The sequence below is a fragment of the Castanea sativa genome, chromosome 2 (assembly GCF_040712315.1).
Source record: "Castanea sativa cultivar Marrone di Chiusa Pesio chromosome 2, ASM4071231v1".
NCBI classification, from domain to species: Eukaryota; Viridiplantae; Streptophyta; class Magnoliopsida; order Fagales; family Fagaceae; genus Castanea; species Castanea sativa.
Window position 1 is genome coordinate 27046872 of NC_134014.1, and position 20337 is coordinate 27067208.

Below are 20337 nucleotides of genomic sequence, written 5' to 3' on the forward strand. Positions count from 1 at the left end.
ATTTTATGGGTATCATTGTACTTGTTTGTTGTTTATTATTGCCTTTAAATTAATTTTAGATATGCTTTCAAGCATTTTATTGTTGTTACTTAATTTTAAAACTTAAAATAAACATAAATTATGTCCAAAATATTTAAATATACCTAAAAATAAATATTTATTAATTAATTATCATATCCTAGGTTTTTCAAGAAATGTTGTATCTTTGTATCCGAACCTACGACCCGTGCATAGTAGGTAACAGGCCTCTTGTATTTTTTAGTAAGAGTATGATTATGGATTATGGATTATGGATTATGATTAATGATTACCTAAGCCATCTTCAAAATTTTGACAAAAAATAATCTTTTTTCCGTAAGATTCATCATGGGATTGTTAGAAGTTTTCTCAAAATCAAAAATTCTCCAAGTATTGCTTAGTCAAACTTCTCCTCTTACACATTAAAAGTAGAAATTTATTTAATTATTTAGTTTTATTTAAGCTGTGTTGATGTAGAACAAATTAGGGATTTGTCTAACCTTTAGTTGTGGTGAGTTTAGGGTTGGGAAAGAAGAATAATTAGAGAGAAATTAAGGCTGTTTAGGGGCTGTGTGAACATGAACCGTGAATAGCAACCCTAGAAAGAAAGAAGAGAAAATAAAGAGAAGAGAGAAGGAGAAAGAAACAACAAAGGCCAACGTACCTATATTGCTCAAAACACCTCAATTTTATTAATCAACTCATTCTATTTTCTTTGAATACATCTAGCACAATATATATAAGGACTCTTACTTGTACTAGTAGTATTAGGATTTCTAATAGTATAAGGACTACTATTTAACCCTAATAAATTAAACCAAAGCCCATACATAAACACCCATAATTAAATAAGACTCATTAATAAAACTCATGGCATATAACTATGGGCCGTACCCAACAATTTTAAAATTACTAAAATACCCTTGACTCAAGAATAACCCAATAAAATATAAAAACTTAATTAACTACCATGGACACTTATTCTTGGGCTTTACCTTAGCCTTAGGCTTCCAAAGAGAATATCCTTTCTTTAATCATGTTATGCTTCCGCCATCAATTCTCCCCCTCTGAAAAGAACTTGACTCCGTCGAGTTAGGAGTTGGACCAAGAATACCATCAGAAGGCACAATTTTCCAAATAAGGAAGGAACACTTCTTTAACTTCAAGTTTGGCATGTCCCTTGCAAATGTGAGAGTGTACTTCTTGTTGCCTTCAAAAAAAGTATAAGTATTGGCACGTCCAGCATGGTGTGCATCGTGATCCCATATCCATGGCCGACATCGTGATCCCATATCCATGGCCGACCCAAATTTATGTGACAAAGCTTATGGGGCAGCATATCACACATAACAATCTTCTTAAGCTTGCCAATTACAAATGTGAGTAGGCACTGCTTATCAACCTTCAACTTTGTGTTTGTGACCCATACAACATAATGAGGATTTAGGAGTGGCTGTACTTTTAATCCCAATTTTTGCACTGCATCCTCAGATATTGTATTAATACAACTCCCAGTGTCAATTACCAAAGAACATATTTGTTTCTTGCAATTAACTCGAGTTAAAAAAGTCTTTCCCCTATGATAGCGGCCTTCATTCACTTAAACATCTTGGTTAAATGCTGTAAGAAGTGGATGAATGATGCCTAGCATACCCTCATCATTAAGAACTAAGTCATCAATATTCAGCATACCCACATCATCCAGATCTGAGTCATCAACGTTCTCTTTCGAGTTAGCATTGAGAAGTTCACAAATCTCTTCTTGACTTTCGAGTTGCTTGGATCCCTTGATTGCCTCTTGACTCGAGCATAGCAACTAGTTTTGAAGGACATTGAAAAGACATAAGCGAAAACCTCCACAATCAAAGCACTTTGCTCTAGAATTAGAACTACTCCCTTGTGATGTATAAGTATTAGAACGAACATTCTTGTTTGGTGGATAAGAATTACCTTGAGACTTATCAATAGACTCTCCAAATTAACATCCACAATTGTTCTCTCACCTCTAATATTGCCTGCCACTAGAGCTCTCATTAAGGCCTTCTTTTTAGTCTCCTCTTCCATTTGGTATGCATTTTGAATTGCATATACCATAGTATAAAGCCTACTTGCAGTCTATGAAGCACGAGTGCGTTTTTAGGTTCAAGTACGAGTGCGGGTGCGGGACTCGAAAATTTTTAAAAAAATAGGGCACGGGTGCGGCGGGGTGCGGCGATTAAAAAATTATTAAACATATTTTTATTTATATATTTTATATATTGCTAAGCATACTTTTTTATATAATAATAATAGAAAACTCATATTATTATAAAATAGTGAGTTTGTTGATACTTTTCCCAACATATTCTAGCTGTCCCTTTGAGTTTAGCTTCTGCAAAAAAGAGTTTTCACTCTTCGCTTAAGCTATACCAAATGAAAAAGCTTTCAATACTATTTGGCAAATCAAAGAACACCTCCGGATTGCCCACCCCATAAAAATCACTAACTTCAACGCCTCTATCCACATCCGTTAATCGAGGCTCCCCATAAGAACGGACCAATGATGGATGGTAAGGCTGATTCCCTTCCATATAACCAGCACCTAGAAGAGGAAAAACAATATTGGGTTGTGTTTGCTGTGGAGCACCTGACTAGTGCTTGGAACAAAGGAATTTGTGGAAGAAAAAGGCATTGAAATTGAGGGGAATACAGGGGCTGTACTTGGACCTGATTTGGGGAACTTGGGGTCTTGATCAAGGGTGGTTTCAGCAGAAATTTGCTAAGAATGATTGCTGACAGCTTATTGAATTCATCTCTCGTGATGGATAAGTCTTCCAATTTTGTCTCAATGAAATTCACCTTCTCACATAACAGATTCAAAGTCTTCTTTGTGCTTTCGTAATCTTGAGAAAAAGCCCTGAATTGAGACTCTAATTCTGCATTAGTCATCATTTTTTTTTAATGAATTCTGTCAGGTAGTTGGGTGAAGAAGATTTTCACAAAGTTGTTGTTGTAGGATTTTCACTCTTATACCAATTTGATGTAGGACAAATTAGGAATTTTCCTAACCTTTAGTTGTGGTGGGTTTAGGGTTAGGAAAGAAGAAGAATTAGAGAGAAGTTGGGGCTGTTTAGGGGCTGTGTGAACAGTAAACTGAAAAGTAACCCTAGAAAGAAAGAAGAGAAAATAAAGAGAAGAGAGAAGGAGAAAGAAACAACAAATGCCAACATGCCTATTGCTCAAAACACTCAATTTTATTAATAAACTCATTCTATTTTCTTTGAATACATCGAGCACAATATATATAAAAACTCTTACTTGTACTAGTAGTATTAGAATTCCTAATAGTACAAGAACTACTATTTAACCCTAATAAATTAAACCAAAACTCATACAAAAAGACCCGTAATTAAATAAGACTTATTTATAAAACCCATGGCCTATAACCAGTGGCGGATCCAGGATAAATTTTTAGGGGGGTCCATAAGAAAATGCATTTTGGGTAAAAAATGAATCTTGCAGTCTACATGATTTCTTTATTACAAAGTGCTATCTTTATTACAAAGTGCTATATTTAAAAAAATTTCATAACATTTTTTAAATATTTTTAGGTGATAAGTTGTTATTAGTTCTAATTTAAACTCACTACTGAAATTACTTTTTTTTCATCAGTAACAACCAGTAATTGTTACTTACGATTTGCTGTGAAAATATTATAAAAAAAGCATTTTTCATATAAGTTAAACTATAACTTTAATGTATATTGTTTATTAATACGATTTTTTTTATAATAGTTTATTAATACGATGAGGATACTAATTATTGTTGCTAAGATTAAATCTTGGAAATCATCTATTATTTTTAAATACAATAAACATAAGAATTATTGTTGTTAAGTAAACTCCAAGCAAGATCTAAATACAATAAACTTTTATGTATTAGTTTATTTCAAATTTTTTAAGATCTAAATGATTTTTTTTTTTTTATTTAAGAAGAATAAATTTATACTTTTGATGTTAGGCTTACTATTCCAACCATATTTTAGGTAAAATTGGTTTGATGTTGTGTTTTTTTTTTTTTTTAAATACCAAGATATTGTCAAGATAATCAATTCAAGTTCATTGCAGCTAGACTTCAAAAAAATTTAGGTCTAGGGGGTTCAAAATTTTATTTTAGGAGAGTCAAAAAATAAATTTTAAAAAAAAATTTTTTTTTTTTTTTTTTGGCCAGCTCAGGGGGTTCATTTGAACCCCCTGAATTGTTCCTAGAGCCGCCCATGCCTATAACTATGGCCCATACCCAACAATTGTAAAATTACTAAAATACCCTTGACTCAAGAATAACCAAATAAAATATAAAAACTTAATTAACTACCACAGACACTTATTCTTGGGCTTTGCCTTAGTCTTAGGCTTCCAAAGAGAATATCATTTCTTTAACCATTTTATGATTCCGCCATTATGTGTATTATAAATTAGCCTTATAGTTAATTAAGTTGTATCCATAATCCAATACTTCCAGTATCCAATGCTTTTTTTTTTTACTAAGGATTTTCTTAGTTGTAGGACTAAAAGTTATCTATTTTATAGAGAAGTATTTTTTAGTTGAGATTCTTGAGAAGTCTTTTAGTTATAGATTTCTTTTTTTTATTGAGAAGTCTTTTAGTTGTAGATTTATTTAACAACATTATTATTTTAGATTACGTTACACATTTGTCAGAAAGTTAGCTATGCCACCTTGCATAACTTGAGGCATTCTAGGGTTTCAAAATTGAACTCTCTCAACTTATGTTGATCTCTTCCTTCGGGAATCTACTCTCTCAAGAATCAGTTCAAGCACCACAATTGAACAAATACCCTGAAATTTTGCAAATTATTGAATTCCATCGGACTAAGAGGCCTAGGTTGATTCTTAAAATAAGAGATACACAAGGTGACGCAGGACAACCAAAAAAAAAAATTAAACAATAAAATAAAATATATGACCTAAGAGTCAACACCTACGCCTAGCTTGGAGTCAGCACCAAGCAGGAAAACCATTAAGAGTCAGTACCTAGGGTGGACCTGGAGTCGGCACCAAACCAAAGAGAGCCCAAACTGCCATTTTTTTCATTCATCAAAATATCAACTACCTTCTCAAGGAGTACAGAAGGTTGCTTATAAAGGATTGCTAAACCCTTATTCTAATTGGCTAGAAAACCCTAATTGTCTTATTACAAAAATAACCTTGCAAACATAAAAATACTAATAGCCTAATAAACTACTAGGACCTAAAACATAAAAATACAATTGACTTGCAAACATAAATAATACTAAATAAAAATCTTCTTGCGTCTCCCGCATCATTCTCCTCTGGCTGGAGAAAACTCGATCTCGAGTTTTAAAGCATTGAAGGATTAGGATGCTGACAAGTAACACTTGCTTCAAGTCTGGAATCACCTTAGGGAGCACAGAGAAAATAAAAACCTTGAGTTCCACCACATCAAACTCATCTGGAATCACAAAATCAATGTGTGGAATCAGCATAATCTCATCTTGTACCTTATGAACCATAGGAAGCACTGTAGTTTTAACCTCTTCGACGTCACCAAGATGTAGATCTTCAAGCATTATGGAGGGTTGATTAGAAGCACATTCAACAACTTCAATTTTCACATCATGTCCACCCTCAAGCTTGCTGGGGTAGTTTTTGAGTGGGTGTCATTATCTTTTCTAGCTGGCCATTAATCCTAGTGATTATTTGCTCCCCCAATTTCCACAAATTAGGTGAAACATTTTTATTTTCCTTTCTTACACTAGCAAAAAGTAAACTAAGAAGATCCAAGGAAATGTCTTCATTTTCATCTATGATTAGAGTCATAATTGTTTCCATGGCTGAAAATACAGCAAGTGGATGGTTGGACCTAATTATTTTTAAGAAATTTTGGAACATCTCAACAACCAATGCATCACATTCAAGGTCCAGCATCACCAAGAATAACTTGACCTTGGCAAAAGTATCAAAAATTGAAATTGCCTTTGTATAACAATAAGTGGACGCATGAGACAATTTTCCAAATATTGCTACAATCAACTGAAATATTTCCTTCATTTGCTCATCCCCATATGGAGCATCTGGTGTTGTTATCCTTGAAATTTCAGTAATGCAAGATACAACTATAACCTTCACATCCATTTTAGCATGTCTCAAAAGTTTGAGTGATCAACGCCTTCACTAAGGGTAAAAGTGCATCTCACATTGATTTCGATGGTTCTTGCTCCACATATGCTAACAAATTTTCAACTTTATCAAAAAGAGTGAGGAGATCATCAAAGGAGGAAGGAGGGTCAAGGAGTATTCCCATCCTCCTTAAGCTGCTTCTCAAATTCTTTATCTTTAAGCTACTTCTCAAGCTCTCTATCAAAGGAAGTCATTTTCTATGAGTTTTTCTTCTTCAATGGGGTAGTTGGGTCGGGTAAATGCTGGGTTGGAGTTGGGCAGGAATTTTTTTATTTTTTTTATTTTTAAAGAAAACTGGTGTTGTAAAAGGTGGGGTTAGGACTTGTTAACAAATGGGCCGGGTCAAGGGTTTGTTTCTAAAATGGGTTGGTTAGGATATTTTTTTTGGCTGAAGAAAGTGGATAATGCAGAAGGGGTATTGGGTTGCAGCGAACCGATGGTGAGCAAGTGAAGATCATGGCGGCACAAAGCAGGGATGGAAGGTGCTCGTGCTGGGCCACCGCAACTGGAGCTTGTGAGTGAGTATAGTGGTAGTCACATCGGTTGCTGGGAATCGATAGAGGTGGATCTTCGTCGCAAGGAAGGCCACAAATTGAAGATCCGGGGTCGGCGGCAACAAGACCTCTTCTCTGTCTTCGTGGTTGCAAAGGGTTGGTTGATTTGAGTGTGGACTTAGGATCTATGGCCGTGGGGCTGGGGTCTTGGTCTGGCTGGGATGTTTATGTTAATGGTGGCGATACGGCTTGAGGAAGGAGAGATTTGTGATTCATGTTGGGTCTAGGAATTTGGTAGGTTCTCTGTTTGGTTTGAAATCTGGGTTACTGTGGTGTGGTGTGGTGTGGTATGGTGTGGTAGTATTTAGATATGTGGAAAATAATGAAAGCAAAGGATTTTTTATTTGTAAATACTTTTCTGGTTCGTGACTGCGGAGATGATGCTTTAAATAGATCGGTGTTTGCTCTAATACCAAAACCGATGCAGGAGAACCAGAACAAAACTAACAACAATAAAATAAAATATATGACCTAAGAGTCAGCACCTAAGCCTGGCTTAAAGTCAGCACTAAGCGGGAAAACCACTAGGAATCAGCACTCCTAGATTGGATGATGCGGTCCATTTTAAAATCCATCTGTTAATAGTTTCTGTTGTATAATAAGTAATTTCTTGTTTTACTTTTAATAGTCTTTATCACTTGTAACAGAAAGTTAGCAGATAGGTTGTTAGTGATAAGTGTCATAGCCTATTAGTTAGTTAGAGAAGTTAGTTATGCTTTGGCCAAACCACATGGCAGCCACATGGTGGGTTCTTGTAACTAGCTCAGCAGCTTGCTTATATAACTATAAATAAGAAAGGTTGCCTTCATTGTAAGTAGTTGAATTTGAATCCAAGAAATCTACCTATTAGGTATTATTCTTAGAGTATTATTCTTAGAGTGTGTCTCTTGAAGAGCTAGTTAATTCTTTCTTTTCTCTAAGCAACTTAGCCTTCTAAAACATCTTTCATTTTCACCATTTTTCCTCCATCAGTGGATCTAAAGTCAACATCAAACCAAAGAGAGACCAAACTACCATTTTTTTCATTCATCAAAATATCAACTGCCTCCTCAAAGAGTACAATAGGTTGCTTATAAAGGATTGCTAAACCCTAGTTTTAATTGGCTAGGAAACCCTAATTGTCTTATTACAAAAATAACATTGCTTCCAAATTAAAATACTAATAGCCTAATATACTCCTAGAACCTAAAACATAAAAATATAATTGACTTGCAAACATAAATAATACTAAATAAAAATCTTCTTGCGACTCCTGCATCACAAGTTTAACAACTAAATCCCCATGAATAGATGGGGATCCTTTCTTCGTCTATTGCTCAAGTTAGCACAAGAAAATTGGTTTCTTTTTGTGTGTGTGTGTGTGTGTGGATGGGAAGGGGGGGGTGCGCAAGTAAAAAGATTCTAATGAGAAAATTGAAGGGCATAGCCCTTGTACACGGGAAACACATAAGAGATTCAAAATGAAAGGGGGAAAAAATAAGATCTAAAAACATCCAAAAAGGTAGAAGAAACAAAAACCCGACTGTAAAACTAAAACATACATTGTCAAACAGGAAGATAACAGAAGGCTGTGCCAAGTCTATTTTTTTAAAACATTTCGACCTGGACCATTGCCTGTTACAGACCATGAGCACCAGGATAAACGATCCAAGTAACACTAAAAATTCCTATATGAATGCTGTATTAAACATCATATGCCCTTAAGCAATTAAATTACAAAATCTTCCATTCAGAAAAGAACTCAACTTCATAGTGGTCAAATTGAAGAATTGAACATAGTTTTTCAGGTGATGTTAATGTCATGGAATAACATATGCATTTACCTTGTGATTTTGCTTAAGAGATCTCAAACACTCTCTCATTTGCTCTGCTTTTGTGGCAGGCCTAACCGGCAAAGAGCTCTGCAAGTTGATAGAACAATATATTTTTACTAAGGGCTTCACACTAATCTCAAGAAAATTATGAATGAAATTCAAAAGGCCAATTCTTTATCCATACAAGCCAATACCTTTTTCTCCTCCACAACAGGTGCAGAAGGTTTTACAGCTGAAGGATCCTCTGGTGGCAATCCGAGCTTCCGCCTTCTTTCTGCCTGTAAAGACATAAATAATTCACTCAAAAACAACAGAAATTGCCTAACAACCTACTACAAGAAGCAATTTACTGAAATGGACAATGGGGCATTTTGAGAGCTATTGTGGCCAAATGAAATAATAGCAGTATCAGTACCCTTCTTCTACCTTGGGAAAGGATCATTCAATATAACAAATGCTAAATTCAAACAAAATGGAAACCCACTTTTTGCACACCTCTTTGAGCTTCTAAATACATACACCACAAAGTAAGTCACTGCATGCATAACCTGAATACCGACCGCCTTAACTTCCTGACAAAAGGGACTTACAATGAACGTCCTCTAGAAGTCCAGGAATTACAAATCTACCCCTTTACTAAAGTGCACACAGCAAACAAGCTATCGCAGAATTCCTAGGATCCAAACATATACGACTCACAAGGGAAGAAAATATAAAGACATCTCTACTGTCACCCTGAAACATTTACTGTTCTCAACAGTCTGTCACTCTCCAAATCAAATGTCCACTACCTACTTTGGGATGCCCCATGCACGGTTATTCATATTCCTCTCATTTTCCATTCAGATGATGGATTGATGTAAAACAGAATGGGTAGTAAATAGAAAGGGTAAATTACACACCATCATCTCTTGATATTTTAAAAAATGACAACTTCCCTCGAGGTTTGTATACATGTAACAGTTAAGTTTTTACTAACAAATATTCCATTTTTAAAAAAATATTCCTATCAAATTATACATACCTAGAGGGGGAATGTCATGCATCTGCAAACCACAAGGGAGAGAGTGTCAATGGTCCATAGTTTGGTTAACAATCTTTTTTTTTTAATGGAATATTCCATTAGTTTAATTATAGTTTGAGAGGGTATGGACTTAACTGTTGTATTTATAATTTCAATTAACCTCAAGGAAGGGTGGTGTAATTTACCCAAATAGAAATAATGGAAATTTACCTATCAAAGAAATAATAATAATGGAAAAAGAAAGAAGAATGGGACAAATCCAAGGTTTCACCACATAGATTTGATCTGGCTCTGATACCAAGTTGACACAGGATGAAACGGGTAGTAAATAAAAATAACAGAAAAAAGAATAGGACAAATCCTACGCTTCACCACCTAGAATTTGAATAAAAACCTGAAGGTAAAGAAAAAAAAAATTGAATAAAAACCTAGGCTTCACAACTTAAGGGTGCTTGGAATCACCATCAAGCTTAGCTAATCACCTCTAATCAGAATTTTTACTAAAATAGCATTGCTTAAAACTATTCCTAGAGCCTCTTTTTAATAGGTTCCAGGGATTACATTAAGGCACAACTAAATCCCATAAAATCCTCATCAACACCAATGCCCAAATTCAAAATGAAATCTAATCCAAAATTAAAAAATGAAATCTGAAAAACAAAATATTCTGACATAAAATTGACTGTGCTCCTGGCATCCATGGATGGATGCTGTTGGATGTCCTCCATTAAATTTTTAATCATCTTGCTATCTTTGACCTACTTCATATTTCGTGCAAAATATAGATGACATTGAATCTCCACCCTTATATTACAATGATCTGTTAATATATATGACCATGTTTAACCACATAAGTTCATAGTAGAGAACCTGTTGCCCCCTTCTTAAGGGTGCTAATGAGGTACATCAATTATGAAAACACCCTAACTAGCCTTGCCCAGTCCTTATTGTATCTGGGTCTGGGAATCACTACAGTCAATTTCCAAGGAATAACAGCTAAAGGTTTGATGATAACTGCCAAAAGAATTGGAAAGTGATCGGATAACACTCTAGGCAGCCTTTTTTGGGAGAAATGAGTGAAGTATTCTACCAAATCCGGAGAGAAGAGAAACCGATCTATTCTAGAGGCTAAGAAGGAGTTAGACCATGTGTAAAGACCTCCCTCCAAAGGATTATCCATTAGCCCATGAAGCGAAATAAAATCTGAAAAGTCGTTCATGCAGTGAGTAAAACGACCTGCCCCTAACCTCTCCGATGGAAAGTGGATGACATTAAAATCACCTCCCAAACACCAAGGCAAATTCCACCAATTGATCAGGCCGGCCAATTCCTCCCACATAAATTTACGCTTCCTGTTCAAATTCAGACCATAGATACCTGTGAAGGCCCACTCAAATTGGTCACTAACGTTTTTGAACCAACACGAAATCGAAAAAAGCCCCACTGCTTCCTCTATCTTTTCTACCACCTTTCTGTCCATGAGCAGAATTCCACCTGAAGCACCCTCAAAACCCAAATATAACCAATCTATATAAGGACAACTCCATATACTTCTAACAAGACCTCTTGTAACCCATTCCAATTTTGTCTCTTGCAAACAAACAATATCAGCCCTCCAAGAGACTCAGCTTCAAGGGACTCCTAGTTTCATTCTTGACAAGAAGTTGACTGCTCTAAAAACGGACCTAAAGAAGAGGAACGAAACAGATTTTGGCAATATCACAGCCAAGAAACAGCAGTTATGGAGTAAGTTGAATGCTTTAGATGTAAAAGAGGACAATCAACCTCTATCAGAGGAGGAAAAATTGGAAAAAGCTACCTTCCGAGCCAATCTTGAGAGGGCAGCCTTGTTAGTGGAGATTAGCTGGAGGCAAAAGTCCAAAGTGTTGTTTTTAAAGGAGGGTAACTCCAATACGAGGTTTTTTCATATCTAATAGAAGAAATAATTGTATTGAAAACCTTATGATTGATGGGGCTTTGTCTTCCAATCAGGATAGGATCGCTGACTATATTGAACAATTCTATATGAAGCTATACTTTGAGCAGCAAGTGCAGCGTCCTTTTCCGGATGTTTTGGATTTTCCAAGGATTTCTGGGGATAAGGTGGAGTGGTTAGAGAGACCTTTTGAGGATATTGAGATTTTTGAAGTCATCAAGGATTTTAATGGGGATAAATCTCTTGGGCCTGACAGTTTTTCGATGGCGTTTTTCCAAGCTTGCTGGGGGATTCTCAAACCTGACATCATGGCTATGTTCCACCATTTTCATGTTACTAGTCAGTTTGAAAAAAGCTTGAATGTCACTTTCATTGCTCTCATTCCTAAAAAAGCTGCAGCAGTGGAAGTAAAGGACTTTCGACCTATCATCCTTGTTGGGGGGGTTTATAAAATTCTTGCTAAAGTTTTGGCTATTCGTCTTCGCACAGTTCTAGGAGAGATCATTTCACCTCCTCAGAATGCCTTTGTTCTAAATAGGCATATTCTTGATTCCGTTCTCATTGCTAATGAATGTCTTGATAGTAGATTGAAGTCTAGTCAACCAGGGTTGTTGTGTAAATTGGACATAGAGAAAGCCTTTGATCATGTGAACTAGGGATTTCTTATTCACTTGCTTGAGCGTTGTGGATTTTCTGATAAGTGGAGGCGATGGATTTCCCTTTGTTTATCTTCGGTTCCTTTCTCTATCCTTATCAATGGTTCTCCCCATGGGTTTTTTGGAAGTTCAAGGGGGTTGCGGCAAGGTGACCCTTTGTCCCCTTTGTTATTTGTATTGGTTATGGAAGCCGTTAGTAGAATGTTGTATAAGGCCGTCCTTTGGGAAAATGTCTGATTGTTGACAATTTAAGAAAAAGAAAAATATGCATTCTGGATTGGTGTTATATGTGCAAGTGCAATTGTGAAAGTGTAGACCATCTTTTTCTTCATTGCCCGGTTGCCATGGAGTTGTGGGACATGGTCTTCGGTTTATTTGGAGTTTGCTGGGTCATGTCAAGGTCTGTTGTTGGGCTTTTGGCTTGCTGGCAAGGTCGTTTTGGTCGCCATTGTAATGGAGATATTTGGAAGGCTGTTCCTCATTGCTTGTTGTGGTGTATTTGGAAGGAGAGAAATAGTAGATGTTTTGAAGACATCGAGAGTTCCATGCCTGATCTTAAGTCTCTTTTTTTCCAAACCTTACTAGATTGGTTCTCTGTGTGGAGAAGCCATCCTTTTCTTTCTATTTTGGATTTTCTTGATTTTTGTAATGTTCGTCTTTGATTTGTTCTCCCTTGTATACTTCCTGTGTACTTGGGTGACTCTCTCTTTTTTATTTCAATGAAATTCTTTATTACTTATCAAAAAAAAAAAGTGTAGGTAACTCTGTTGGAAGATCTTTGGTGGTTTCTCATCTCCTTTTCGCTGATGATACTCTAATCTTTTGTGATGCTAATATTAATCAAATGCTGATCCTCCGTATGGTGCTCATTTGGTTTGAGGCTGTGTCTGGTCTGAGGGTAAATTTGGGTAAGTCTGAATTGGTGGTTGTGGGGGCAGTTCATAACATGGATCTGTTGGTGGTTGTCTTAGGCTGCAAGCAAGGGTCTCTCCCAATGAAATATTTTGGTCTTCCTCTGGGAGCAAAATTTAAGGACAAGTCAATTTGGAATCCAATTTTAGAGAAGATGGAAAGAAAATTAGCAGGTTGGAAAAAATTATATTTATCCAAGGGAGGTAGTCACTTTAATTAAAAGCACTCTCTCAAATCTCCCTACTTATTTTCTTTCTTTATTCCCTATTCCTGCTTCTGTGGCCAACCATATTGCTAGACTTCAGCGGGACTTTCTTTGGGGTGGCCTAGGGGATGAGCCCAAATTTCATCTGGTTGATTGGTCTACGGTGTATACCCCGCTTTCTTCAGGTGGGTTGGGGATTAGGAACCTGAGAACTTTCAATGTAGCTTTATTAGGGAAGTGGCTATGGAAATTTGGGCAAGACATGGACGCTTTATGGCATCAAGTGATAGAGGTGAAGTATGGTTGTGATTGGGGTGGTTGGTGTTCTAGCTCTTTCTCTGGTCCTTATGGAGTTAGTTTGTGGAAATATATTAGAAGGGGGTGGCCTTCTTTATCTCGGTTTATTCTATATGAAATTGGAGATGGATCAAAAGCGCAGTTTCAGCTTGATCGTTGGTGTGGTTCTTCTTCTCTTGCAAACCGCTTTCCTGAATTATATAGGATTTGTCGTATCAAAGAGGCAAGTGTGGCGGATCTAATGAGGTTCACTAATGGAGTCCTCCATTGGGAGATTCATTTTGGTAGGGATGTGCATAATCGGGAATTGGAAGCTTTCAGGAGCTTCATAAACTCCATTTATAGCACTCCTGTAAGGGGGATTGGGGAGGATAAGAGATGTTGGTTGCCTGGTAAGAGTAAGGGGTTCACGATCAGTGCATACTACCATCTTCTAGTTGGCCATAGTGAGCAGTTTTTCCCTTGGAAAAGCATTTGGAAGCAAAAGATTCCCTCTAGGGTGGCTTTCTTTGTATGGACCGCTGCCTTAGGGAGTCTAACAGTTGACAATTTAAGGAAAAGAAAGGTTTGCATTTTGGACTGGTGTTATATGTGCAAGCGTAATAGTGAAACTGTTGACCATCTATTCCTTCATTGCTCAGTTGCTTTGGAGTTGTGGGATATGGTTTTTGGTTTATTTGGAGTTTGTTGGGTTATGCTCTGTTGTTGGGCTATTTGCTTGCTGACAAGGTCAATTTGGTCCCCATCGTAATGGAGATATTTGGATGGTTGTTCCTCATTGTTTGATGTGGTGTATTTGGAAGGAAAGAAATAGTAGGTGTTTTGAAGACATTGAGCGTTCCATGCCTGACCTCAAGCTTCTATTTTTCAAAACCTTATTGGACTGGTTCTCCGTGTGGAGAAACCATCCTTTTTCTTCCATTTTGGATTTGCTTGATGTTTGTAATGTTCGTCTTTGATTTGCTTCCCCCCCCCCCCTCTGTATACTCCCTGTGTACTTGTGTGTCTCTCTCTTTTTAATTTCAATAAAGCTTTATTACTTATCAAAAAAAAAGTAACTGCCAACCAGAACTAAACTTTAGCAGCTGCATAAGAACGAAAGAGTTTGCAGAAAACAGTTTACCTCTGACAACTAATCTAGATACAAAATTAGAATGGAAAGGATAGAATATTCACTGTTACAGGCTAGGAGGTAACTTTCAAATCATACAAATATTGCACAAATCATTTTAACTGTGGCTTGACACTTCTCCAAAGGATTTTTTTTTTTTTTTGATAAGTTACACTTCTCCAAAAGAATCCTTTCGTTGAATGGGAAAAAAATGCAGGATAATAATCATAATAAAAGGAATATCAGGTAAACACGACGAAGGTTTCATTATATTTTATGGGTATAGACACATGGAGGGATGGACTTCTGAGTTTGGTAGGAGAGTTCATGGGTGTGGTTTATGGAGAGGTATTCATATTGGTTGGGAGGATTTTAGTAAAAAATACCAAGTTTGTTGTTGGGATCGAGAATAGAGTGAGATTTTGGCAGGATGGATGGTGTGGGGATCAACCTTTCCTACTGACTTTCCCGAGGCCATATGGTATTCCTACTAACAAGGAGGCTTCTGTAGAATCTTCTTTGACAGGGCTGGGGACGGAGGAGAGAAGAAGTTGGGATATTCGCTTCATCCGGTAATTTGATGATTCGGAGATGGATGAAGGGTTGAACTTTCTTCATATTTTGGGAGCTATTATTCCTTTATTGGATGTTGGAGACCGGATGAGGTGGAAGTTGAAGCCTAATGGGGATTCTGACATCTAGTCGTTTTATAACAAGCTACAAGATACTCCCTCTGTTGATTTTCCTTGGAAAGGGATTTGGAAAGTTAAATCCCCTCAACGTGTTTCCTTTTTCGTTTGGTTTGTAACTTGGAATAAGATCTTCATAGGTGATAACTTGAGACTAAGGGGTTTTGATTTTGTAGATTGGTGTATTATGTGTCATCGCTGTGGGGAGACAGTGGATCACTTATTTCTTCATTGTGAGATGACTTATCGGTTGTGTAGTTTTGCTTTTACTTCTTTTGGTATATCATGGGTCATACCTAGAACAATTCTAGGTCTGCTTTTTGGTTGGTGGAATTGGTTGGAGAAGCACTCGTCTATTATCTAGAAGTTAGTTCCGTTGGGCTTACTATGGTGCCTTTGGAAGGAGCGGAATCGACAGACTTTCAAGTACTTCGATAGTTCCCGAGATCAAATGCTTGCTTCTTTTAGCAGAACTTTATTCGATTGGTCTCGGGTTTGGGGACTCACGACTAGTAATTCTCTCCCTTCATTTCTTAGTTCTCTTCTCTTTTGTAATTAATTTGCTGCTTTTTTTTCTATTTCTTTTCTCTTTTTCCTTTTCTTGTAAATGTTGGCATGCTCTTTACTTTTCATGCATAAAGCAGCCTTTTTGCATGTATATCATTCTTACTTACCAAGAAAGAAATGGACACATGGCCTCTTATTACATATTCATCTCACATGCCTGCCCTTTGGGGGAGCTGGGATGAATCAATTTAAACCTAATTTTAGGTATCATCCGTTTTTGGCTATACTTATATTTCACAAGATCATCCAACATTTACAAGAATTGCCTACAATCATGCAATTCTTATTTTAGTCAAGAACGCTTAACTCAAGCCTACTCTCAAGAAAAAAAAAAAAAAAGGAATTTCGCTTGCCAGATTTGAGAGGTTAATTTCATAAAACAAGAATTGCCTACAATGTATAAAAGCATTTAGACATGATAAGATTACTGGAAAATAAATGCCTTGCTACTATTTTTAATTTTTTTGCCTTCCTAATTTTCTTTCTTTTTCTGTTCTGTGTTTTACTCAATGTATACAGCCTGTGTACTTTGGCTAGCACCTTATCCAAAAACAAAAAAAGCCTTACTAAAAGTCATAATGAGAGAAATAATCGATAAATTAAACGTGGCTGGAGAGATGCATACCTTGTCTTCTTCCAATTTCTGCCGAATTTTTTCCCTAGCCCTTCTCTCTTCCTCTTTCTCTGCTTTTCGCAAGGCCAATATCCTGTAAGAACACAACAGAATTTTCATTCCATAAAAAAATTAAAGTGGCCTCTGGAAAAAGAGCATTTTCTGTCACACAATGGTAGATTGGAACACAAATGCAAGATATAACAGATTTTTTTTTTTTTTTTGATAGGTAAGATATAACAGAAAGATTACACCAGATGAAGACAAACCGTTTTCTTTCATTTTCCTCCTCAATTCTCTTTGCTTCTAGGAGTTCTTTGCCCACTCGAATTCTCTCCTGAAAAATAAACAAGCAGATATATAAAACTGTTTGCCAGATATGGCAGATGGGTTCTAGAAGCCAAAGTTTGAGTGATGCAGGAGCACAACCAAAATTATTTTCAAATTTATTATTTCAAATTTTCTTTATCTCATTGGAGATTGGATTATTGTAAACTTTTATTTTTGAGTTTAGATAGCAATTAGATTTGAGTTTAGCTAGGGATTAGTTTTTGTATTAGCTTCATTTTTAGATAGGATTATTTCCTAAAATCTCTATAAAAGGGTTCTAGATGGTTGTATTTGGGAGACAATTGATTAATGAATTTCAGATGGAAAATTTTCCAAATTGTTGGGTGCTGACACCTTAGGTACTGATGCCTAAGTTTTATTGCTTGGAACTGATTCTAGGCATCCCTTAGGTGCTGATTCTTAGGGTTATCTTGTAATTTTCTTGTTCCTTTATTTTCCTCTTGATTGTCCTGCTTCAATTTTGGGATCAAAGCAAACCAATCCATTCAGTTTTTCCAAAAATAAAAAAAAATAAAAAGTAAAATCCTTCACCACTGACTGTTTACCACTACAGAAAACATCCATATCCATATCCATATCCATATCCATAGCCTTGGAAGTAGAAGATTCCCTCTAGAGTGGCTTTCCTTGTTTGGACCGCAACCTTGGGGAAATGTCTGACTATTGACAATTTAAGGAAAAGAAAGGTTTGCATTCTGGATTGGTGTTATATGTGCAAGTGCAATAGTGAAAGTGTTGACCATCTTTTCCTTCATTGCCCGGTTGCCTTGGAGTTGTGGGATATGGTTTTCGGTTTATTTGGAGTTTGTTGGATTATGCCAAGGTCTGTTGTTGGGCTTTTGGCTTGCTGGCAAGGTTGTTTTGGTCACCATCGTAATGGAGATATTTGGAAGGCCGTTCCTCATTGTTTGTTGTGGTGTATTTGGAAGGAGAGAAATAGTAGGTGTTTTGAAGACATCGAGAGTTCCATGCCTGAGCTCAAGCTTCTTTTTTTCCGAACCTTACTTGACTGGTTCTCAGTGTGGCGAAACCATCCTTTTTCTTCTATTTTGGATTTACTTGACTTTTGTAATGTTCGTATTTGATTTGTTCCCCCTTGTATACTCCATGTGTACTTGGGTGACTCTCTCTTTTTTAATATCAATGAATCTTTATTACTTATCAAAAAAAAAAAAACCCAACCACCGCAAGCTACATACAGCCACTCCACCCCACCCCACCCCACCATCACTGCCAAAAAAAAAAATCATAACCCACAAAAAATCCCCAACCCACTTCGCCAACAAGCGAATCTCACATCAAATCACCAGATCTGTCCCCATCAAATCACCAGATCTGTCCCCAGACTCCCCACAACAGATCACCAACCGCGACCACCAAGAGCAATTGTGCAAACCGCCACGTCAAAGTCAAGCCATCAGCCACCAATCTTCTCAGGTTCCTTTGCAAGTTATGCCTCGTCGCCAACACCAAAATGGTCAGTTGGGATGACTATTGGACCTTTAAAAGCAATTAGATCCTCGATATTAAAAGTGAAGTTAATTTTATAGTTAGAGGGAAGGTCAATCATCAATGACATAAAAATTTGGTTCAACCCTCTAAACACTTTGAATGGTCCAATACTATGATCTTGCAATTTTATAAGGATTCAAGAGAAAAACTGCTCGAGCCTAATTTGAATCATGACATAACCACTACTTTAAATTCCATATAGCATCCAAGTGAATCATTCTAAATTTTATAATGAAACTTGCTTGAATTTTTTTAAGGAACTCATAATTAATTCATGAACTTGACATGCAAATGCTTTTGCAGATTCAAGAGACTCTTAACATGTAGGGGCATTGAGAGAGATAAGAGTCATAAGACTTCCTACGCTTATAGCCATTTTTTTTTTTTTTAATTCTTTTTTGGATAAGTAACATCCTAGACTTGTAGCCATGAACGACTTCAAATGGACTCATGATCCTATGCACAGAACTATTGTACGCAAATTTGGCTGCAGGGAGAATTAAATCCTATTTTTTATTGTTTTCACCCACATGACATCTCAGGAGGTTTCTAAGATTCCTTTTGAAAACTTCAATCCAACCATATGTTTGGGAATGATGTGACATTGAGAACTTTAATTTTGTGTCTACCATGTGCAACATGATTTTCCATAATTAGTTCATGACCCTAACTAACGTAGGACAAGGGAGACAAGGTTTAACAGGGCTTTAGGAATGAAACAAAGGTGGAAATCAAGAATTGGATTGCTGTGAATAGTAACCATGAACAGTAAATAAAAGAAAATAAATAAATTCTAGAAATCACACCTAGACTTCCTAAGCATCACCTAGGAGTAGTCTACATCACACAAACCATAATACGCTTATAGCTCTAAAATCTAAAAATATTATTAATCTCTACCTCAATAGAAAATACCACAACTCTTTAAATAGAAGACTAAACCGAATCCAAGTAGAACTAGGATTTCTTAAAAACCTAATAAGACTTAGACTTGGACTCCTTGGGCTTTAATACTAAACCCAAATTAAATAACTAAACTTAACTAAAACTAAAATAAAACACAATGGACTAATAACACAGCCCATTCCAGAAAACATAAAATTACTAAAATATACCTAATACTTGAAACTAATTATAAGTCTTAGGACAACTTTTATATGTCTTCAACAGTTGCTGTCATGGTCCTCCATCATCTCTCCCCGGCTTGAAAGAACTCAACCCCAATGAGTTAAAAGCATAGAATTTGTCATAAAGACCACAATCAAGTGCAAGAAGGTCTTCATCTGTAATCCATGTACAATCTAAAATCAGATGCCCTTTCCATTTCACAAGATACTTTCCGTAACCCCCACTCCTAGTAGAAACCACTTGATGATCGACAATATCTTCAATCTCTTCTTTCAATCTTGGGGCTGGTGGAAGTTGAACTGTTGTTGCATCAGCAGATTCATCATCATGATGACCATGATACATAGTAAGATCTTCAACATTAAAGACATTGCTTATTCCCATGTCTTTTGGCAAGTCAAGGACATAGGCATTGGAGCTGATTTTCTTAAGATCCTTATATGGACCAACACTCCTTGAATGAAGCTTTTTGTAGGCACCTTTAGGATAGCGTTCAAGCTTGATTTGTACCATAACCATGTCTCCTTCTTCAAATTCAGCAAACTGTCTCCTCCGCATGTGTCTTATAACTTTCATTGCTCATTGCAATTCTTCTTCTAATCTCATCATGCATGTCACGAATATGCTTAGCAAAAGCATCAACTTCAACGCTAGGATGGGCCGTGTTAGGTAGAGGAACCAAGCCAATTGGTTTCCTAGGAAGTACACCTGTCGCATATTCAAAAGGACTACAGCCTGTAGATCTGTTTACT

The 20337-nt window shown here is 36.5% G+C and overlaps 1 protein-coding gene across 1 annotated transcript in view; it reads right to left on the reverse strand.

The window, feature by feature from the left end:
* LOC142625913 (uncharacterized) overlaps positions 1-20337 on the reverse strand; it is a 48263-nt gene that overhangs the window by 17098 nt on the left and 10828 nt on the right. The window contains exons 7-10 of the mRNA XM_075799666.1: positions 16864-16931; positions 16607-16688; positions 8779-8862; positions 8594-8671 (exon numbers count right to left, since the gene is read on the reverse strand). Of these exons, the coding sequence (XP_075655781.1) occupies positions 8594-8671; positions 8779-8862; positions 16607-16688; positions 16864-16931 (312 nt within the window). The remainder of the gene's footprint in view (positions 1-8593; positions 8672-8778; positions 8863-16606; positions 16689-16863; positions 16932-20337) is intronic.